At 43.1% G+C, this 23,693-nt stretch overlaps 1 protein-coding gene across 1 annotated transcript; it reads right to left on the bottom strand.

Annotated features, from left to right (window-relative positions):
• Window positions 1-13,674: 13,674 nt before the first annotated feature.
• LOC113932136 (integrin alpha-D-like) lies at window positions 13,675-18,284 on the bottom strand. Its single transcript, XM_027610685.2, has 7 exons — window positions 18,000-18,284; window positions 17,736-17,843; window positions 17,552-17,629; window positions 17,235-17,348; window positions 16,990-17,091; window positions 16,614-16,724; window positions 13,675-16,052 (listed from the first exon to the last, which is right to left on the bottom strand). Exons 1-7 carry the CDS (start codon window positions 18,120-18,122, stop codon window positions 15,954-15,956), a joined length of 735 nt encoding a protein of 244 aa, XP_027466486.1. The 5' UTR covers window positions 18,123-18,284; the 3' UTR covers window positions 13,675-15,953.
• Window positions 18,285-23,693: the final 5,409 nt, after the last annotated feature.

Here is a 23,693-nt window from a genome sequence, read left to right as displayed (position 1 = left end):
AGACAAATTAGATTTTAAGCTAAAGACTGTAGTTAGAGACACAGAACGACACTATATCATTCTTTTTTAATTTTTTTATTGTTATGTTAATCACCATACATTACATCAATAGTTTTGGACGTAGTGTTCCATGATTCATTGTTTGTGCAAAACACCCAGTGCTCCACGCAGAATGTGCCCTCTTTAATACCCATCACCAGGCTAACCCATTCCCCCACCCCCCTCCCATCTGTTTTTCAGAGTCCATCGTCTCTCATGGTTGGTCTCCCCCTCCGATTTCCCCCCTTCTATTCTTCCCCTCCTGCTATCTTCTTCTTCTTTTTTTTTCTTAACATACATTGCATTATTTGTTTCAGAGGTACTGATCTATGATTCAACAGTCTTGCACAATTCACAGCACTTGCCATAGCACATACCCTCCCCAATGTCTATCACCCAGCCACCCCATCCCTCCCAACCCCCACCACTCCAGCAACCCTCAGGTTGTTTCCTGAGATTAAGAATTCCTCATATCAGCGAGGTCATATGATACATGTCTTTCTCTGATGGACTTATTTCACTCAGCATAACACCCTCCAGTTCCATCCACGTCGTTGCAAATGGCAAGATCTCATTCCTTGTGATGGCTGCATAATATTCCATTGTGTATATACACCACGTCTTCTTTATCCATTCATCTGTCAATGGACATCTTGGCCCTTTCCACAGTTTGGCTATTGTGGACATTGCTGCTATAAACATCGGGGTGCACGTACCCCTTTGGATCCCTACATTTGTATCTTTGGGGTAAATACCCAGTAGTGCAATGGCTGGATCATATGGTAGCTCTATTTTCAACTTTTTGAGGAACCTCCATACTGTTTTCCAGAGTGGTTGTGCCAGCTTGCATTCCCACCAACAGTGTAGGAGGGTTCCCCTTTCTCCGCATCCCCACCAACATCTGTCGTTTCCTGACTTGTTAATTTTAGCCATTCTGACGGGTGTGAGGTGGTATCTCATTGAGGTATTGATTTGGATTTCCCTGATGCCGAGCGATGTTGAGCACTTTTTCATGTGTCTGTTGGCCATTTGGATGTCTTCTTTGGAAAAATGTCTGTTCATGTCTTCTGCCCATTTCTTAATTGGATTATTTGTTCTTTGGGTGTTGAGCTTGATAAATTCTTTATAGATTTTGGATACTAGCCCTTTATCTGATATGTCATTTGCAAATATTTTCTCCCATTCTGTCGGGTGTCTTTTGGTTTTGTGGACTGTTTCTTTTGCTGTGCAAAAGCTTTTTATCTTGATGAAATCCCAATAGTTCACTTTTGCCATTGCTTCCCTTGCCTTTGGCGATGTGTCTAGGAAGAAGTTGCTGCAGCTCAGGTCGAACAGTTTGCTGCCTGTGTTCTCCTTTAGCATTTTGATGGACTCCTGTCTCACATTTAGATCTTTCAACCATTTGGAGTCTATTTTTGTGTGTGGTGTAAGGAAATGGTCCAGTTTCATTCTTGTGCATGTGGCTGTCCAATTTTCCCAACACCATTTGTTGAAGAGACTGTCTTTTTTCCATTGGACATTCTTTCCTGCTTTGTCAAAGATTAGATGACCATAGAGTTGAGGGTCCATTTCTGGGCTCTCTATTCTGTTCCACTGATCTATGTGTCTGTTTTTGTGCCAGTACCATACTGTCTTGATGATGACAGCTTTGTAATAGAGCTGGAAGTCCGAAATTGTGATGCCGCCAGCTTTGCTTTTCTTTTTCAAGATTCCTCTGGCTATTCAGGGTCTCTTCTGGTTCCATACAAATTTTAGGATTATTTCTTCCATTTCTTTGAAAAAAGTGAATGGTATTTTGATGGGGATTGCATTGAATATGTAGATTGCACTAGGTAGCATTGACATCTTCACAATGTTTGTTCTTCCAGTCCTTGAGCATGGAAAGTTTTTCCATTTCTTTGTGTCTTCTTCAATTTCTTTCATGAGTATTTTATAGTTTTCTGAGTACAGATCCTTTGCCTCTTCGGTTAGATTTATTCCTAGGTATCTTATGTTTTTGGGTGCAATTGTAAATGGGATCGACTCCTTAATTTCTCTCTCTTCTGTCTTGTTGTTGGTGTATAGGAATGCCACTGATTTCTGTGCATTGATTTTATAGCCTGCCACTTGACTGAATTCCTGTATGAGTTCTAGCAGTTTTGGGGTGGAGGCTTTTGGGTTTTCCACATAAAGTATCATATCATCTGCAAAGAGTGAGAGTTTGACTTCTTCTTTGCCGATTTGGATGCCTTTGATTTCTTTTTGTTGTCTGATTGCTGTGGCTAGGACTTCTAATACTATGTTGAAGAGCAGTGGTGATAGTGGACATCCTTGCCACGTTCCTGACCTTAGGGGGAAAGCTCTCAGCTTTTCCCCATTGAAAATGATATTCGCTGTAGGTTTTTCATAGATGGCTTTTATGATATTGAGGTATGTACCCTATACTCTGAAGAGTTTTGATCAAGAAAGGATGCTGTACTTTGTCAAATGCTTTGTCAAATGCTTTTTCTGCATCTATTGAGAGGATCATATGATTCTTGTTCTTTCTTTTGTTAATATATTGTATCATGTTGATTGATTTGTGGATGTTGAACCAATCTTGCAGCCCAGGGATAAATCCCACTTGGTCATGGTGAATAATCCTTTCAATGTACTGTTGGATCCTATTGGTTAGTCTTTTCGTGAGAATTTTTGCATCCATGTTTATCAAGGATTTGGTCTGTAATTCTCCTTTTTGATAGGGTCTTTGTCTGGTTTGGGGATCAAGGTAATGATGGCCTCATAAAATGAGTTTGGAAGTTTTCCTTCCATTTCTATTTTTTGGAACACTTTCAGGAGAATAGGTATTAAGTCTTCTTGAAATGTTTGGTAGAATTCCCCTGAGAAGCCATCTGGCCCTGGGCTTTTGTTTCTTGGGAGAGTTTTGATGACTGCTTCAATTTCCTTAGTGGTTATAGGTCTGTTGAGGTTTTCTATTTCTTCCTGGTTCAATTTTGGTAGTCGATACATCTCTAGGAATGCATGCATTTCTTCCAGGTTATCTAATTTGCTGGTATATAGTTGCTCATAATATGTTCTTATAATTGTCTTTGGTGTTGGTTGTGATCTCTCCTCTTTCATTCATGATTTTGTTGATTTGGGTCATTTCTCTTTTATTTTTGATCAGTCTGGCCAGGGGTTTATCAATCTTGTTAATTCTTTCAAAGAACCAGCTCCTAGTCTCGTTGATCTGTTGCACTGTTCTTTTGGTATCTATTTCATAGATTTCTGCTCTGATCCTTATTATTTCTCTTCTCCTGCTGGGTTTAGGCTTTATTTGCTGTTCTTTCTCCAGCTCCTTTAGGTGTAGGGTTAGGTTGTGTATTTGAGACCTTTCTTGTTTCTTGAGAAAGGCTTGTATTGCTATATACTTTCCTCTCAGGAATGTCTTTGCTGTATCCCAAAGATTTTGAACAGGCGTGTTTTCATTTTCATTGGTTTCCATGAATTTTTTAAATTCTTCTTTAATTTCCTGGTTGACCCGTTCATTCTTTAGTAGGATGCTCTTTAGCCTCCATGTATTTGAGTTCTTTCCAACTTTCCTCTTGTGATTGAGTTCTAGTTTCAAAGGACTGATGTTTGAAAATATGCACGGAATAATCCCAATCTTTTGATACGGGTTGAGACCTGATTTGTGACCTAGGATGTGATCTATTCTGGAGAATGTTCCATGGGCACTAGAGAAGAATGTATATTCTGTAGCTTTGGGATGGAATGTTCTGAATAGACCTGTGAAGTCACTTGGTCCAGTGTGTCATTTAAAGTCTTTATTTCTTTGTTGATCTTTTGCTTAGATGATCTGTCCATTTCAGTGAGGGGGGCGTTAAAGTCCCCCACTATTATTGTATTGTTGTCGATGCATTTCTTTGTTTTTGTTATTAATTGGCTTATATAATTGGCTGCTCCCATGTTAGGGGCATAGATATTTTTAATTGTTAGATCTTTTATTCTTTTTATTTCATTTTATTATTTTTTACAATTGTTATATCATCTTGTTGGATAGACCCTTTAAGTAGGATATAGTGTCCTTCCTCCTTTCTTATTATAGTCTTTGGTTTAAAATCTAATTTGTCTGATATAAGGATTGCCACCCCAGCTTTCTTTTGGTGTGCATTAGCATGGTAAATGGCTTTCCACACCCTCATTTTCAATCTGGGGGTGTCTTTGGGTCTAAAATGAGTCTCTGGCAGACACCGTATCGATGGGTCTTATTTTTTTATACAATCTGATAGCCTGTGTCTTTTGATTGGGGCATTTAGCCCATTTACATTCAGGGTAACTATTGAGAGATATGAATTTAGTGCCATTGTATTGCCTGTAAGGTGACTGTTACTGTATATTGTCTGTATTCCTTTCTGGTCTATGTTACTTTTAGGCTCTCTCTTTGCTTAGTCACCCCTTTCAATATTTCTTGTAGGGCTGGTTTCGTGTTTGCAAATTCCTTTAGTTTTTGTTTGTCCTGGAAGCTTTTTATCTCTCCTTCTATTTTCAATGACAGCCTAGCTGGATATAGTATTCTTGGCTGCATATTTTTCTCGTTTAGTGCTCTGAAGATCATGCCAGTCCTTTCTGGCCTGCCAGGTCTCTGTGACTAGGTCTGTTGCCAATCTAATGTTTCTACCATTGTAGGTTACAGATCTCTTCTCCCGAGCTGCTTTCAGGATTTTCTCTTTGTCTCTGAGACTCGTACGTTTTACTATTTGATGTTGGGGTGCTGACTTATTTTTATTGATTTTGAGAGGGGTTCTCTGTGCCTCCTGGATTTTGATGCCTGTTTCCTTCCCCAAATTAGGGAAGTTCTCTGCTATAATTTTCTCCAATATACCTTCTGTCCCTCTCGCTCTTCTTCTTCTGGAATCTCAATTATTCTAATATTGTTTCATCTTATGATATCACTTATCTCTCGAATTCTGCCCTCGTGATCCAGTAGTTGTTTATCTCTGTTTTTCTCAGCTTCATTTTCCATCATTTGATCTTCTATATCACTAATTCTCTTTTTTTATGTTTTTTTAATTTTATTATATATGTTAGTTACCATACTAATTCTCTCTTCTGCCTCATTTACCCTAGCAGTTAGAGCCTCCATTTTTTATTGCACTTCATTAATAGCCTTTTTGATTTTGACTTGGTTAGATTTTCGTTCTTTTATTTTTCCAGAAAGGGTTTCTCTAATATCTTCCATGCTTTTTTCAAGCCAAGCTAGTATCTTTAAAATCGTCATTCTGAACTCTAGTTCTGACATCTTACTAATGTCTATATTGATTAGGTCCCTGGCAGTCGGTACTGCCTCTTGTTCTTTTTTTTTGAGGTGATTTTTTCCATCTTGTCATTTTGTCCAGAGGAGAATAGATGAATGAGAGAACAAAATGCTAAAAGGGTAACAACGACCCCAGAAAAATATACACTAAACAAATTAGAAGAGACCTGAAATCGGGGGAATAGAAAGGGAAAGAAAGAAAAAGAGAAGAAAAAGAAAAAGAAAAAAAGAAACAAACAAACAAAACAGAATATGATCAAATGCGATCAGGTTGGTGCATAGATCAGTGCCACACAGTAGATTTTGGGCGTATTTTGGTGTGTTAGAAGAAAGTGTCTCCCAAAATTTTAAAGAAAGGAAAGCTTATATATGTACAAAAATAAGGGTAAATATGATGAAGGGATGGAATATTATTGTAAAGATGAAAATTATAAAAGATTTTATAAAAGGAAATGATAATATAAGAAGTTGGTTGAAAAAAGAAAGAAGAGGATTTAAAAAAAAAAAGGGAGAGAATGTGATCAGGCAGGACAGTAGAACAAAGCCATACACTAGAGATTTAGGGTATATTTTGGTCTGTTAGAAGAAACTGTATCCCAAAATTTTAAAGAAAGAACAACTTATATTTATATACCAAAAATAACTTTAACTACTATGAAGGGATAGAATATGACTCTAAAGATGAAAACTAAAAAAGATTTTTAAAAAAGGGATTGATAAGATGTTGGTTGAAAAAGAGAAAAAGAAAAATAAAAAAAAGAGTTAAAAAAATGAACTTTGAAAGACTAAAGAATCATGGGGAAAAAGCCATGAATTCTATGTGCAGTATTCCCCTAGTGCTGGAGTTCTGCCGTTCTCATTGATTGGTAAACTTGGTCTTGGCTGGCTGTTCTTGCTGATCTTCTGGGGGAGGGGCCTATTGCCATGGTTCTCAAATGTCTTTGCCTGAGGCGGAATTGCCCCGCCCTTCCCAGGTCCAGGCTAAGGAATCCGCTCCGGTTTGCTCTCAGCAGCTTTTGTTCCCTGCAAGCTTTCCGTACAGCTTTGGAGGATAAGAGTGAAGATGGCGGCCTCCCAATCTCCGCCCCAGAGGAGCCGAGAGCTCGAGCCCCCAGAGAAAAGCAGTCAATCACTCCTGTCTCCCCGGTCTCCAGCGCACTCCAGGCTCACCCGGCCTGTGACCGAGCATTTCTATCTCTGGCACCCAACCCCGTGTGGAGTCTCCAAACCCAGCATAGTCTTGCAATGTGCTCCTGCACCGCTCCTCCTGGGGGAGGAAAGGGAGTCTCCCCAGATCTGCCACTTGTTGGGTCCCTGCTGGAAGAGCAGTGGCCCGACTGTGCCGCGGATCACGCTTTATGGCAACCCTGAGCTGAGAGCCCACTCCTCGGCTCCGTCTCTTCAGCAGGCTTCCCCGCTCTGATACCTGGGAGCTCTGCCACACTCAGGCACCCCCTGTCTTCCTGTGACCCCGAGGGTCCTGAGACCACACTGTCCCAGCAAGGATTCCACCCCCGGCTTAGCCTTTGGAGCGACGTCCCTCAGTGGAGCAGACTTCTAAAAGTTCCAATTTTGTGCTCTGCTGCTCTATCACTTGCCAGTAGCGGCTGCTGGAGCCCCCCCCCCCCCCCCGTCTATCTTCCCAAATATCACCTCGGATTCACTTCTCCACATGTCCTACCTTCTAGAAAGTGGTCACTTTTCTGTTCAGAGAGTTGCTGCTATTTTCTTTGATCTCCTGTTGAGTTCGTACATGTTCAGAATGGTTTGATCCCTATCTAGCTGAATTCCTGGGACCAGAGGAAATTTAGGTCTCCTACTCCTCCGCCATCTTGCTCCTCTCATGCCTGTTAGATCTCTGGTTGATTAGAACAGGATGTAACTCAGATAATGAGATGCAGAGGGCCAGGTCTAGAGCAGCTTTTCTGTTCTCAACATTGGGGTGCCCAAATGCTCAAGTATCCATAACCTAGGGTAAGCCACATGAACTCTTCCCATGCTGAGCCTAGGGTTCTAATGGTGGTATTTTTAGGACCTTTCCAGGCAACAGTTTGAGAGGCATCCTGTGTAGTTTGATTGACAGAAAAAGAATACCCATGCCCAGTATTACCGATAGTGTGTGCCACAGGCCAGACTTCTGGGTCAATATTGGTAATATCAGATGAATTAAGAATACCAGTCTTAGCTTGTTTTTCCTCAATGTACTATTTTAGGGTCCTCCAATTCCCTCCCTGGAGTGGTGATACTATGGCAATCCCGACAAGCTAAAGAAGGGCAGCTGCCCACTCACTCAACAGTTATATTGATTCCTTTGTCAGCATATGAGTGCACCCATTGTAGAAAAGTATTCCATCAGTTGCCCATCTTGTGACAAGACACCATAGGAGCAGCAGAAGTCTAAGATCAAAAAGACAGATATTTAGTAGGAACTTGTATGGGAAGGTCTTCCCCTTCTATAATAATTACAGTTGTCTGCTCTTTAGATGTTAATGTAGCTGCAGCTTTAGGAATTTGACCTGGTTATGTATACCATACATATTGGCAAGGGAAAGCAATATTGTCAGGTGTGAGGAGATTAACTGGGGCAGGAAATGCCAGACCAGGATCCCCATTTTTCCCCCTCTTTCTATGGTGCTTGTTCCTTTTCAGGTATAGTGTGTTTCCATAGGTCCAGCTTGCCACAGGACAACAGAATCCCAGTGGAGACTGAGCAAACCACACTAAGCAGCCAGTGACCAGGTCAGCCACCTTCAGCAGGTGTCTCTGACCCTATGCTGAGGTGTTGGGAGAAGGTAATGTCACCTGCCGGCTCCTTTGTCCCCAGAAAAGCAATGCCACTTCTCTCAGATGTGCTCCAAGAGGGAGAACTGTCTCTCTCAGTGCATCTCAGGAGATCCTCATATTGTGCCTGCTGCCCCCCCACCCAGGTACCTGCCTGCCTCCTCTACAGGAGCACTGCAGCATCCTCAGGGCTCTATACCAGCTACACCATGGACTTCTAAAACTCCAGTCTTTGAGTGCCACTGGTTGAAAAAACTCATGAAAATCAGCCCCTCTCATTTTCCCAGTCAATGGCTTCGGGGAAGTGTTTTCCTTGTGCAATCACCTCTGCACTCCTCTCTCTGTCTCTCTGTCTCTGTCTCTGTCTCTGTCTCTCTCTCTCTCACCAACCTGGGCTCCCTCCCCTCTGCAGTGCCTACAATCCATTTCTCCGCAAAACCATGTCTCTGCACCTCCTACTTTCCACAGTGTGGCCTCCTCTCTCCCTCTAGTTGTGCAGTCTGTTCTGTCAGTCCTCAGATCAATTTTGTGGGTATTCAGAATGATTTAATATTTATCTAGCTGTGTTGGAGGGGTGAGGCAAGCCTCCTACTACTCTGCCACCTTAGCTCCTCAACCCTCTAGTGTATTTTTAATTTCAGTTATTGAGTTCTTCATTCTCATTAGTTCTTCTACATATTTTCTACCTTTATTGAAGGTCTCACTGAGATCCTCCACTCTTTTCTCAGGTCCAGTATCTTTATGACCATTACTTTGAATTCTTTTTCAGGCATATTGATTATCTCCACTTCATTTAGCTATTTTGCTGTGGTTTTGTCTTGTTCTTTCATTTGGGATATATTCCTATGTCTTCTCATTTTGTTTAACCCTCTGTGCTTGTTTCTATGTATTTGGAACATCTCCTGGTCTTAAAAGTAGTGGCCTTATGAAGAAGAGGTCCTGTGGTGCCCTGTCACACAATGTCTCCTGTTCATTAGATCCACAAGCTTCAGGGGTGTCTCCTATGTGCGTTGTATGTTCCTGGTGTTGTGGATGGGCCTCCTTTGCTCAGTCCACTTGGCTGCAATGGCCCACTTTGCCTGTTGTGGACCAAGTTTGGTCTCTGTGCTATCAAAGGGCTAGTCTGGAGCAGCCATAGGATTGTAGTTGGGTGGTGTCAGCAGTCAGAGCAGATGCAGATGCCTGCCCCCAGTGTATAGGTTGAGGCTGAAATAGCACTGAGCTTCAGGGGCTCTCCCTGCCTTGTCCCCTGAGAAGATTTTGTGTGGACAGAGCCAGCAGTCAGACCACATGCCTGCCCCTAATCCATCTGATGGGGCTGCAGTGACCCTGAACTGTAGGGCTCTTCCCCATTCCTGGTCCCTGAGAGGTTTTTGCTGGTGGACAAGGCTGGTAGTCAGATCAGATGACTGCCCCCAGTCCATCTGCTGAGACTTCAGATACTGATCATCGGGGCACTCTCTCTATATTGCCAGGTCTCAGGTTCAGCTGCTGGAGCTGCAGTTGAAATGATGTGTGTGGTTATCCTTCCCTCTTCCCAAGGCACAAGACACTTTGGAGTGGCACCAGTTCCTGCCAGGACTGCTTGAAGAATGAGACATAGCCAGAACCACTTTGGAGGACCTCCTGCCAACTGGGTTGAGTTGAATGGAACAGATCTGAAGGAGAACGTGGGGGGCAGGGCATGTGGTGTTATCAAGGTAAATGGAGAGTGTCTGGGCTCGTTCCCACAAGTGTCGGGCTATTTAGGCTGTGGAGGCAGGCAGAGAAATGGTATCCAGCAGCTTTTTTTGTTCTTAGAGAAGTCTTCTAAAGATCCCTGCCCCTCCAGCACACATTCTGAGATTAGCAAATAAATCTCCTTCATGCATCCCCAGACACTTTTCAAACTTCTGCTTCTATACTCTATCTTAGTGGTGTTGTTATGTTGTCTCTTTAAGGACTGGCACTCAAGTTCTTATTGCCCTCTGACCCTCCCAGAGCCAAATCCACTGATTAAAGTACTCAGAATTAAGCCCCACTGGTTGTTTAAAAAAAAAAAAAAACTTACAAGGTCCAGCCCCACTGGTTTTGAAAGCCAAATGTCATGGGGACTCATCTTCCCAGTGCAAGTCCCCTGTACCTGGACTACCTAGTATGTGGTCTGCTTCTCTCTCTTCTCTGCGCTTGTGGCATCCCTCCCATTTGTGGTTGGTCTCACTGGGAGTTTTTTCCCTGACCGTGTCTCCACCCCTCCCATGCTTTTTGATGTGGGTCATTTTCTGGGTTGGTTGCCCTGATGTGACTCTTATCTAGGTGTGTCCATGGGATGGGGTAAGCTTAGGATCCTCCTCTGCCACCATGTTTCCAGAAGTCATCAATAGTTATCCTTCTTTAAGGAAGCAGTAAGCTTACTGGTTCCCAGTTGGTGTTTCCCCTCAACATTGGTTTGAGGATTGTAATCCTGAGGCAGAATTCACTAACAGAGTCTTGCGGACTTTGATTTTGTAAGATATTAATGTCCAATATGTTTTCTAATACTGAAGAGATTTTAAAACCTCATATTTTTGTGGGGGAGAATGTCCAATCTGTAATGTCAAAGAGTCCTTCCTGACCAAAATGATTTGTCCTCTGTATCCATCAATGGTGCTGAGATGGGGGCAGAAAACTCCTGAAGGTTACCATATATCAAAATACATTCAGCTCTAGTAGAGCCATCACTTTATATTTGTTTCTAGGGAACTATTGTAAGCTCAACATGAGGTCTCCAATTGCCTCCAGTGGCTCTTTACTTGAACACAGTCTTGACCTGCATCCTATCTCTGGGGAGTAGGAGGCACCCACTCTGAATAGGGCTGTATTCCTGAGCCTTCCACTGGAGCAGGTAGGACATCAACAATGGTAGGGTATGCGGGGCAGGTCTGAACTGGTGTTCAGGTTTTAAGGCACAGTATGAGGTTACCAATTATCCTTTTCAGGTGGGGTCTAGCAGCAGTGAGGCCAAACCACCTTTACTTCTGGGTTATTCTTATCAGACCCTTTATGGTTATATTGAGATAGGTTTTTTGCTTTTTGAGTTCTCTCTCTGTCTTCAGTCTTTCTCAGAGCCTGTACATATTCCCAGGGTTTGTCAGTTTCCCCTAGATCAGCAATAGATTGCCCAACATCATCAAAATGTCTTGTCTTATGACAGGGCTCAGCATGGATATCAATGTCCCATACCAGGTACTTAGGGTAGACTGAGTATCTTGGTTTTCATTCCTGCAGTGAATGTCACCCAGTCAGGTCTTTCAAAGATAGGGGCACAGGGGCACCTGGGTGGTTTAGACTGTTAAGTGTCTGCCTTTGGCTCAGGTCATAGTCCTGGGGTCCTGGGATCAAGCCCCGTGTTGGGCTTCCTGCTCACTGAGGAGCCTGTTTCTCCCTCTCCCTCTGCTCATGCTCTCTCTCTCTCTCTCTCTCTCAAATAGATGGATAAATCTTAAAAAAAAAAAAAAAAGATAGGGGCATAAACAGGCTGTCTCATCCCAGCTCCCTAAGAATTTGTAACTCCTCATAGATCTATAGATTTCCAGGGTCCCACATGCCCAGGGAAATGCTCTTCATTCAGCCAAGCCACCCTGCAGGCTAGAATAATCCAATCTATAAGGGAGTGAGTAATTTTAAGCCCCTGAGCACCACGCAGGTACTGCTGGATGGCTGGGTGTGGGTTGATGTTGCTCATTTTTCCTGTCTCCTCCCTGGTCAGAGAAATGCCATCACCCACCGTATCCCATAGTTGCACTAACCATGCAGGGATACTTTCCCTGGCCCTTTGCTGGAACTTGGAAGCTATATCAGTAAGCTCAGGAGGAGTGTATTCTGAACATTTCCTGAACAGGGGGTTGCCCCACAATCTTGGATTGCTGTTGCTGTGCTTTTGCTTTCCTTTGTATTAAGGGCCACACAACACAGCGTTTCATCCATTTCACTGTCAAGAATCACAACATCCTCCTCCTCACGTTCCTCACTTTCCCAGGTATTCCACCTCTTAGCCTCTCAATCAGGCTTTGCTGCAAGCAATTGGACCTTAATCTATGCCAGCTTATCTTTTCCTAGCTTTGCAAAGCAGCATGCTAGGGTCTCTAACTAAATATCCTGTTCTCCCATCTTGTCAGTCAGTCCCCGAAGCCAGCAGAGTAGTAGACACGTGCTCAGCTTTCTCTAACCTCAGCTGTTCTTCCCAATTCATAACTCAAGTTTCAGCCACTAGTTGGGCACTGATGGCCAGCCCACAGTAGAAGCCAGCCCCACTATGCAGCCATAAGTTTCCCTTCTCTGCTGCGTTGCACTCTGCAGTTCCTCAAACAAGAACATCAGACCATTCACCACTTAGGGGACGTCCCTGTACTCATGCGGTGATTCACATGCATCTGACATATGGGTCACCCCTCTCCACATAAAAATCATGGCCAACTCCCAAGGCACATTTCTTCAGTCTCTTGGCTGGCTAGCAAGTGGTTGGTTTGCAATCTCAGGAATTCCCAGACTGAAACTTGAAACTGGCCCCATACAGAAGGCAGAGAAAGACTGAAGAAAGAGGCAGGCCACTCCAGATTGGTAGATAGCTGGGTTAATAAGCAAGAGAAATTACTATGAGGCTTGTCTTGGGCAGCTGCAAGAAAAGTAAATCTTTACACCTACCATCCAGAATCTTAAGTTTATATAGAGGCCTGAACTGGGATTAGGCACAGTACCATCCACATGCGCTCAATAACACATTGCTCTCTCAAGGCTGTGTCCTTGAAAATGGCTCCCACTGTGGGAATGGTGGGCAGAGTATACATCCCAAGGACAGGGGAGGGGATGAAGAGCCTCTAGTTGCCCGGATCAACCAATGGTCATGTCCTCTTGATGACCTCCTCCCACACACTGCTCTTCTTGCCTTTGGGCACTATTATCTGAGGACAAAATGCCTGGATCTATGGCAGCCACCTTGTAATGATGAGAGGATGGTCTAAAGCAAAAGCACTCCAAAGATGGCTGCATCTTAATGTCATTGTCGAGCAACCGAATTAACCAATGACTATATCTGGACCTCTTGTGTGAAGGCCTTTTATATGCCCTTGTGCATTTTGGTTGTCCTCTGTACCCATAGCCAAAAGCAACCTTCCAGTATAGAAATTAACCTCACTGCTGGTTTTATAAGCTTATTGGAAATTATGTGACTTGTACATGCTTTTGCTATACAAGCAACTTTAACTTATGCCACTGTAGTTTTGCTGTCTTCTCTGTATTTAATGATAAAATGAATTGATTTGGGATGGGAAAGCAGTATGTTACAGTCGTTCTAAGAAATCTTTGTTGCCTTATCTGGAAGGTCATTATGCCATGTTTCGAAATGACACAAAATCTTTGATAGCTTCATGCCATTATTTGACAAAGTTTCATAATGGACAACAGCCTAGGAAAAAATAGATATCTGACCCAATAAAATCCTATTTCAATGGTATGATATTTTCTGGATATAATTTATTTTTGGCTCTGAATCACTCATCCCAGCATTCATACATCCCTATACTAAATGTGCACTGGAGTCTCATTCAATATTGACTTTGATGACATTATTCTAAGTTGCAACAATTCACTTTTTTATCTTAATTTTTATGTTTCAACCAAAACTTTTGAGCCATTGCTCCATTTTTGTGATTGGAGATATAACACAACACAATAGCAACTCTGAAAAAAATCAAATAAAATGAATGTAAGCAATAATATGCAAAGGAAAAATAAGTGAAAGTAACACCTGTTGAATTCATTTTACACAAGAGCCCACTGCAGCCCTTGGAGTCTATGGACAGTCTTTAGGAACAAAATACTAAGGATATAGACAGATTTCTATGAAAGTCACCATTTCAAATGTATGAGATGTGTGGGTTAAAAACTACTTCTTGCAGTTTTTTTTCTCTAAAACTTAGCACGTAGGAGACCACCAGAGACCACCAGTGATTCACAGAACACATTTTGAGAAACAACAATCCAAAACTGGATTCTCATAAAGTCTAATCTGGAGACCTACTTAAAGCTATTGCATAATATTTGGTCCTTCTGGAGACTCCAGAGGGATTTTGGACCCTATGATGATGAAAGGAGGAGATACTTTTGGGTGCCCATAAAGAGCCATTTTCCAGCTTCCCCTATAATCACATGATCAACTACCTCCCCTTTCTGTGTTTCTAATTAGAACATCCACATGGCCCATGGGGCGCCTGGGTGGTGCAGTGGTTGAGTGTCTGTCTGCCTTCGGCTAGGTCGTGATCCCAGGATCCTCGGATCCAGCCCCGCATTGGGCTCCCCACGCTGAGGGAAGCCTGCTTCTCCCTCTCCCACTCCCCTTGCTTGTGTTCCCTCTCTTGCTGTGTCTCTCTCTGTCAAATCAATAAATATAAATATTTATTTAAAAAAGAACATCCACATGGCCCAAACCCCTTGGAGGTGGCAGCAGCGGTGGGATCACACCAAGGCAGGAAATGACCTCTTATGTGTTGACACCCAGCTCAGTGCCAGGCATCACTTTGAGCTTTATACTAAGATGGGTGGCATAATAGCAACAGTGACCATATTGGGGGCAGCAGATCTCTGATACAGGACTTCAGAGTGCCTGCCAATCACTAACCATATGCAAACAGTGTCCCCTTCACGATCTCTTAAGATTTGTAAGAAACACCAGTGTATTGCTTCACTCTAAAGACCTTTCCACCTGAGCCCATTTTCTTGTCCTACCCCCACCTGCCACAGCCCCATTAGCTTCCCATCAGTGACAGCTTTGAGAATTGAGTGAGTAGAATAAGAAGTCAGGTTACCCCAATATAGGGATGTAATAACCTCCCCCTCTATTTAACTTTCTTGTCCTGGTCCCAGGATTCAGGGCTGGCCGGCACCCACCATTGGTTAAGGGACACCATGGGCATCATTGTACAGGACCCACATCCCTAAAAGGCCTGAATTTTAGATCTTTGACTTATTTCTCAACAAAGGTACATATATTCGTTTTGTGTAATGTGTTAATTTGTTAAGGCAAACATTTAAATACACACTTTTAAAAATTATGTATCAGCATTTCTTAATTTACTATATTTGCAATGTCAAAAAATGAAAGTGTCCTGGACCTCTTAATCTCTTAGAGTTGCTGGAGCTGGGTGAGCCAAAGTGGCATTGGGGCAATGCTCCTGCTGGGGTTCTATTCCCCCCTCCCAGCTAGCAAAGCTAACAAAGCCTGAAAGCCAAGTTTACAAATTCCAATGTGCAGACATTTTATTCCCAGTTCAGTTTGGGAAATCTGGACTGGGATTCCTGAGACAAAGTGCTGATAGTGACAGTATTTTACTAGGAATAAGGATGATAGGGAAGCACAGAGCAAATCATGGTATGTGCATCAAAGCCCACCCTCTAGAAATGGAACTGGAATCCTAATATCAATCTGGAGAGTTCAGATGTCAACCTGAAAATTATAGGGAGCCACTAAAGATAGATGAAGATTGTGGCTTGTTTAGTACTGTATTTTAGAAAGATCATTGGCGGCAAGTGAAGCAAGAGAGACTGGAGCCTGAGGCTATTGTTCATGTATTTCTAAGTAGAAATGCAAATCAACTCCGCCCAGGGGCATGGTTAGGGTCCTGTTCTGGGGTTTCCAGTTACAGCCTTGACAAGACAAATGGCCCTTCCCAGGCAAGGCACTTTGTGTGGATATACTGCAGCCTCCCAAAGGAGAAAGCAGCCTGATCCTAGCCTCCCTCACGTGGAACATTTCTCCCCCTGCAGGCCTAACTTAGTTGGGAGTAAGAAGGCCAGGAAACCTCTCAGAGGATAACAGGTCCAAGGGACAATAGGAGGTAGTTTCTTATTGGGCAACCTGAGGGTCTGAAGTCCCATTTTCTGGAACAGTCTGCCCATCGGCTTCCGCCATCATTTCCTTATAGTGACGTTTGAAGAAGCCAACCTGTGGGGGAGGAAGGAAAAGAGAATTAGGAAATCCAGTGGAAGAAAGGAAAAGAGATGGCTGGGGAGAGAGGGATCACCATTTCTGGAACCCCTCCTATGTTCAAGCACTGCACTAGAACCTTTAGATACACTGGGTCATTTAGTGAACCGGGTGGAATCACCTTCAGAATGAGAAACCAAGGCCTGGCCTTGAACAGACACTGCCTGCAGTCACAGACAGAATCAGTGGTAGTGTCAACACCTAATCCAGGCCACTGGATTTTGTGTTACAATTTGCTGTGAAGGGAAACATGTAGCGAGGAAGGTGAGAGTACAAAAGACAGGAAGAAGAGAGTGGAAGAGACAGGGAGAGCAATTAAAGGAGGCCTGAGAATCAAATAGGAAGGCATGGACATGGGGAACAGTTGGGGACCGGTGATGTCATAGGTGAATGGGGATCTCTCACATGCAATGACTGAGGAAGAATGTGCACCTATATCCAAGGTGAGCTCTTTCTTACATTATAAAAAGAATGGGGTCAAATTGCTGGTGGTGTCAAGAGCAGGATAGAAGCACTCACCTTGTATAGGATGGCTGTGATGAGAGCCAGCAGCAGCAGCCCTCCCACAGAGCTGCCCACAATAATGGGGATGGGGTTGTAGACCTCATACTTCTCCAGCACCGTCTCCACCTGGAGTGGAGATGACCTCATCAGAAAGACTCACACCTCTTGCTACCCCAGATTCTTCCTAGGTTCCCCAATTTTAAATCCCTCCCCTCCTTCCCTTCCTCCAAAAGGTGGGATATAGAAACACTCATGGGCTTAGGGATAACTCTCTCACTGATGGACGTTCATCCTCCCTCCCTCCAGGCTTCTGAGCCTCCCACACAGCACCAGAGATTTAGCAATAGGAGCCCTCTTACCAGCCTGGCCACTCCTACCACATAGTCCCTACCTGAGCTCTCAAGAATGCCTCCTGTCCTGGAAGCTGGGAATACACGGACCTGTTGAATGTGATTTCAGCCACACTCACCACCAATACCTTCTTCTGCAATGTCTGCAATACACAGGGACAGAGCTGGGGAAATAGCCCTAAGAAGAGGCTCAGAGTTTGAGAAATCTCCTGGCTTGAGGATGGGCACAGACACATCTGGTACCACCCAAATCCAGGGGAGGGACTCTGCTGTTGGGCCTACACACCTGGCTGACCCAGCCAAAGTTGAGGTTGCCCTTCAGGATGAAGTCAACATCCTCCTGGATGCCAAAGGAGGGGAGGTCACAGCGGAACCTCAGGCATTCAGCAATGGAGCAGTTCTAGAGACAGCGGAGGAATGAAATTGAGGAGGGTCTTAACTTAAGGGAGAACCACAGAAGAAAATGAAGTCCGCCAGGTTTGGGGTGGGGAATAGATGAGCAATTGTAGGTCATATATATAGATCTCCAACCTAGCAAATGCATTTCCCTATCTCCCCCAATAGGCAGCTGGTCCTGCAATGGGAATCCAGGGTCTTTCTCACCAGTACAAGACTCCCTGGAATCTGGGCCAGGAGGTCAGGATGCTGGGGAGGTTCCCTCTCCGACACACAGGGGAGGTTCTAGTGAGAGAGAGAAACAGCCACAGAATGATCAACATTTCACTGGTAAGAGGGTGTGAGGCACTGTGGGATCAGACTCTGGAGAGTTAGAAAGGCAAGCAGATACCTGTGAGGGGGCCACTACAGCCACATCCCACACAGCCACACCATTCAGCAGGATAGGAACCCAGAAATTAATGCTGATGGTCACATCTCGCTGACTCAGGTTATTCACCTGCAGAAAATTGAGACAGAACATTATTGTGGTCCTGGGAGCATCCCAAATCCTACTTCTTTCCTGGATCTAGCCCTCAGCTCCTCTTTCTCCCAGCAGCTCCCAACATTAGCAGCACCACGGGAGGGAAGATATGGATGCTCCCCGGCTTCTCACATGATAACGATGCTCAGCATCTTTCTTGCTCTTCTCATCAGAAGTTGAAAAGTTGAAGTACTTGGTAGATTCTTCCTTCCTGGGGAGAGGGGACTTGTTGGTGAGAAACAGCCCTGGAGCCATCCTCAGTTGTGCCCCAGTCTGCTGCTAAGGGCTCTATTGGGCCTCCCACGCAGATGATCCCGTGAAATAATTATGATCCCCACATGCTTCTGCAGCCTCAGCTTCAGCTCCTCTCCCATAGCATTTGCCCCAGTCACCCAGAACTGATACCATGTCCTTTGATACCCTGGCTCTTTCACATCCCCATAACTTTGTTCAAGTTCTTTCTTTTGCTTGGAACATCCTTACCACTCCCCTTTTGGTAATTTTTACTTAAAGACCCAACTTAAACATTACCTCTCATAACATTTAAACATTTTCCCATGGGAAAAAGGTGTTCACATGGCTTTCTCCTTTACTGGGTATCTTGTTGGCCTCTGGCAATGCTTGCAGAAGCTATTGCCAGAACAAATAAGCCTAAAGGGACTCGAGGAAATCATGGTTGGATCACCCGGGGAAAAATATAGTGCAAGCCCCTCCATGATGGAGTGAAGAAAAGAGATGTGGCTATCCTGGGACAGTTAAGTGAATGTGAGGAAGGATGGTGCATGAACACAAGCCCCTGGAGTGGACATAAATGTTCCAGGCTTCAGGTGGCTTTCCATCCAACCATCCATCCATCCATCCATCCATGCATTGCCTCCTTCAGTAAACATTTACCCTATACCTGGCTGTGTGCTTGGCTCTGGGAATTCAACAGTTAAACAAGCCATAATCCCTGCCTTCCCAGAGTTAACATCTAAGGTCTCAGTGGAATCAAGCCAACAAGCAGGGATGCTGCACATTTCACCAGCACCTAGTGTACAGAAGCCAGGGCAGCCATACAGAAACTCCATGGGCCCTGCACAGTTTCCCACAGATGTGACTGTCAGTGTGATGATTAACAACACAGGCTTGGAGCCAGACCATCTGGGTTCACATTTCAGTCTACCACTTTCTACCCAAGTAACTGAAGGTAAGTTACTTAACCTCTGTGGATTCTTCCTGTACAAAATAAGGATGCTAATAATAGTGCCTGTGACAGAGCTGTGATGAAGTCTGCAGCATGATATAAATGTTAGAATTTATTTTTTTCCCTTACTGTGGTAGCCTTTATGTTCCTCACTCCAACCCTTTCTATGCTTCAGTTTTCTCACCTTAAAATCTTCCAGTTCTAACACTCTTTTCAAATTTGAGTAAATCACTCAGCTTCCCCAATCCTTGGAAAGGCATAGTAGTGTATGGGCATGAGCACAAGCCCTGGAGCCAGACCATCTGAATTTGAGTCCTGGTTCTGCCACTTAGCAGCTGACTGACAGGAACAACCTCTTGATTTCTTTGTTGGTAAAAAAGGGGGTTTAACAATAACTATATCACAGAGTTTTTAGAAGGATTAAATGAATGTGATGAATGTAAACACATGTAAAGTTCTTTTTAAATGTCGGGCATAAGTACATATAACTGTAAGCTCTTAACATAAGTTCCACTATTTTCCCATGGACAGTCAGGGAAATTCATACATGGAGTTTGGAAGGGCAATGACATTGATCCTCCCTCCCTAGTTCCCCTAAAAATTCATGTGTCATCGGCAGCAACAACAGTAGCAAACTCTGTCCCATGGCAATATTATAAGCTTCTGACCACCTCTCTGCACCTCTGGAGTTTAGCCAGGTTATGTGAGTCTCCTTGCCCTGCTTCCAGCCTGGCCTGCCCATGCTCCACCACGCACCTTCAGAACTGAGAGCAACAGCCCTGCACTTGACTTTCCTGTGGCCTGCCACAGCCCTGGACTCTTAGAGACTTTCCCAGCAGTTTGTCACATCTCTGGCCTCCTCTTTGTGTTGTGAAACCTTAACCTTTTCTTTCCTCTGTGTGGTGACAATCCATATCTCCCACTTCAGAGTGCTCATAAAAGCCTCAATCTTAATCTAGTTAGTTTCACTTCAGCACACTCATATTTGCATGAAGAATACAATGGGCTTCATGTTTAAGGAAGCCTGCACCTTGGAGAGAGAGGGAGGAGTGCAGAGTGATGGCAAAGTGTGTGTGTCCCACCAGTAGGTCAATTCATCAGAGAAGAAGCAAGAAGTATATTGTGTATGTTGTTATGGCATAAATATATGACTGGGCACAAGTATTCCCATGTGAGGAATTAGAGGGCTAGTTCGGATACCTATCCTTTAAAGAGCAGTCTGGGCTTCAAGCGGAGGTACTAGGATTATAGGAGAGTCAAAGGTTCAGACCTGCTGATCACCATGTGGACAGCATATATCACTGGGAGCTCCGGATGAAACGTGGTCTTGCTGGTTGTAGGGTTATTATTCTCACTGGAGAGAGACAGAAAGAGAGAGTGAGAGAGAGAGAGAGAGAGAGGGAGGGGAGCCCCATTGGGAAGGAATCCAGGAGAAACGTCTCTGCTTGGGCATGAGATGAAAGAGTGAGGGATACACCTCACCTCACCTGTTACATTGGCCCTCAGAAGCAACTTGTTGCCCAGGGTGGCCTTGTAGGAGACGTCAAATGTGACTATGAAGGTGCCCTGAGAGAAGAAGAAACAAGGAATGGGAATAAGGAAGGTCATGGAGGAAGAAGGGAAAGAAATGCGTCAGGACAAGGGCAAAGAGTGATGAGGATCTGGGAGGAGGCACTCACCTTAGTGCCCTCTTGGAAGATGGGATGGTTGATGTTACAGCTGCTGCTCTTCAGGCCCTCGTTCCCAGTGGGCACTCCCTCACATGCCAAGTGCAGTGGGCGCTGATGGGGTGGCTTCAAGGAGAGGAAAACTAATTAAAAAATGTTACCCCTGTGCACATATGGGCTTGATATATAACATTGGTGGCATTGTGGAGCAGTGGGAGAAAGGACAGACTTTTCAATAAATAATCCTAGGAAAACTGGCCCATACAAAAAAAAAAAAAATCAAACAAACAGAAAAACAAAAAACATTGAATCCCTACCTCACTCCATAATTACAATAGATTCCAACTGGCTTAAAGATTTCAGGTGGAAAAGCAAAATTATTAAGCTCTTAAAAGGTAATAAAGGGGAATATCCTCATAACCTTGGAGTAGGGAAGTATTTCTTAAACAAGATCAGCACATAAAAACACTAAAGATAAAGGAAGTTTTTGTAAAAATCAACCACAATCAAATTAACACATTTGGTTTATTAAAAGACACTCTAAAGAGCCTGAAAAGACATGCAATAGGACTGCAAAATATATCTGAACACATATAACTGGAAAAGCCTGGTAACCAGAATATTTTTTTTAAAGATTTTATTTATTTATTTGAGAGAGAGAGAGAATGAGAGACAGAGAGCATGAGAGGGAAGAGGGTCAGAGGGAGAAGCAGACTCCCCGCCGCGCAGGGAGCCCGATGCGGGACTCAATCCCGGGACTCCAGGATCATGACCTGAGCCGAAGGCAGTCGCTTAACCAACTGAGCCACCCAGGCGCCCTTGGTAACCAGAATATTAAAGAACTCTTACAATTAAGAAAAGTATGTGTGTGGGGGGATGGGGTAATTAGGTGATGTGCATTAAGGAGGGAATTTGATGTAATATAGGTGTTATATGCAACTGATGAATCTCTAAATTCTACCCCTGAAACTAATACTACAATGTATGTTAACTAAATTGAATTCAAATAAAAAGTTAAAAGAAAATAAATGTATGGACAACTCAATAGAAGAATAAGAAAAAAATTTGCACAGGCACTTCCTAAGAGAAGAGATTAAAATGACCAGGAAATAGATGAAAGGTTGCTCAACTTTATTAAAGAAATGCAAATTAAACCTGTAAGGAAAATCTAATTAAAACTATAAGGAAATATCACCAGATGGACAAAAATTTAAAAGTGTGACAATGCCAAGTGTTGCAGTGGATAGAAAGTCACAGGAACTCTAATAATCTGCTGAAGGAAGTGCAAATTATTATACTTGAAGATACAGAAGCCTAAGATCCAGCAATGCCATATGTGGCAACTACCTTGCAAATATTATGCATAGGTGCACCAATATACATGCTCAAGAATAGTCATGGCCAAAATCAGGGAACAACTCAAATGATCACGAGCTGTAGTGTGGTAGATGGCCACTCACACCACTGTTGTTTCACATGGTACTGGAGTCCTAGCCTCAATAATCAAACAACAAAAATAAATAAAAGGCATCCAGATTGCAAGAAGTCAAGCTGTCACTATTCACAGAGGACATGACATGCTATGTAAAAATCCAAGACTCCACAAGAAATTACTGGAACAGATACACAAATTCAGCCAACTCACAGGATATAAAATCAATGTACATAAATCTGTTGCATTTTTTATTGCTTTGTTTTGTTTTTATTTATTAAGATTCAATTAGCCAAGGTATAATACGTCATTAGTTTTTGATATAATGTTCAATATTCATTAGTCGAGTATATCACCAAGTGCTCATCATATCACATGCCCTCTTTAATGTCCATCACCTAGTTACCCCATCCCCTGCCCCACCTCTGTTGCATTTCTATACACCAATAATGAAGCAGCAGAGTGAGAAATCAAGAAATCGATCCCATTTAAAATTGCACGAAAAACCAAAAGATACCTACAAATAAAGTTAACCAACGAGGTAAGGAATCCATACTCTGCAAAAATTGAACGCTAATGAAAAAAGCTGAAGAGGACACAAAGAAAAGGAAAAATATTTCATGTACATAGATTGGACTAAAGACATTGTTAGAATGTCCATACTACCCAAAACAATCTACACATTTAATGCAATCCCTATCAAAATACCACCAGCATTCTTCACAGAGCTAGAAAAAACAAGCCTAAAATTTGAATGGAACCAGAAAAGACCCCAAATAGCCAAAGCAGTCTTGAAGAAGAAGAGAAAAGCTGGAGGCATCACAATCCAGACTTCAAGGTATATTACAAAGCTGTAGTCATCAAGACAGTATGATCCTGGCACTAAAATAGACACATAGATCAATGAAACAGAAAAGAAAGCCCAGAAATGGACGCACAACTATATGGTCAACTAATCTTTGATAAAACAGGAAAGAATATCCAATGGAAAAAAGACAGTCTCTTTAACAAATGGTGTTGGGAAAATTGGACAGCCACATGCAGAAGACTGAAACTGGACCACTTTCATACAATATACAAAGAAATAAATTCAAAATGGAATAAAGACCTAAATGTGAGACAGGAAACCATCAAAATCCTAGACAAGAATACAGGCAGGAACCTATTTGACCTTGGCTGTAGCAACTTCTTACAAGACACATCTCTGGGGGCAAGGGAAACAAAACCAAAGTGAACTTTTGGGACTTCATCAAGATGAAAAGTTTCTGCACAATGAAGAAAACAATCAACAAGACAAAAAGGTAACCAATGGTATGGGAGAGGATATTTGAAAATGACATATAAAGTGTTAGTAACCGAAATCTATAAAGAACTTATCAAACTTAACAACCAAAAAATAAATAATCCCGTTAAGAAATGGGCAGAAGTCACGAACAGACATTTTTCCAAAGAAGACATAAAGATGGCTAACAGACACATGAAAACATCCTCATCATCAGGGAAATACAAATCAAAACTACACTGAGACATCACCACATACC

The sequence above is a fragment of the Zalophus californianus genome, chromosome 10, assembly GCF_009762305.2.
Source record: "Zalophus californianus isolate mZalCal1 chromosome 10, mZalCal1.pri.v2, whole genome shotgun sequence".
In the NCBI taxonomy this organism is placed as follows: domain Eukaryota; kingdom Metazoa; phylum Chordata; class Mammalia; order Carnivora; family Otariidae; genus Zalophus; species Zalophus californianus.
This window is presented reverse-complemented; position numbering and strand designations above follow the sequence as displayed.

Excerpts from the sequence above, each read along its gene's own strand:
- LOC113932136 (XM_027610685.2), bottom strand. The coding sequence starts at position 18,122 with ATGGCTCCAGGGCTGTTTCTCACCAACAAGTCCCCTCTCCCCAGGAAG. Across the intron at positions 17,844-17,999 it reads ATGCTGAGCATCGTTATCAT|GTGAATAACCTGAGTCAGCG; the intron begins GTGAGAAGCCGG and ends AATTTTCTGCAG. Across the intron at positions 16,053-16,613 it reads TCACAGCCATCCTATACAAG|GTTGGCTTCTTCAAACGTCA; the intron begins GTGAGTGCTTCT and ends CCTCCCCCACAG.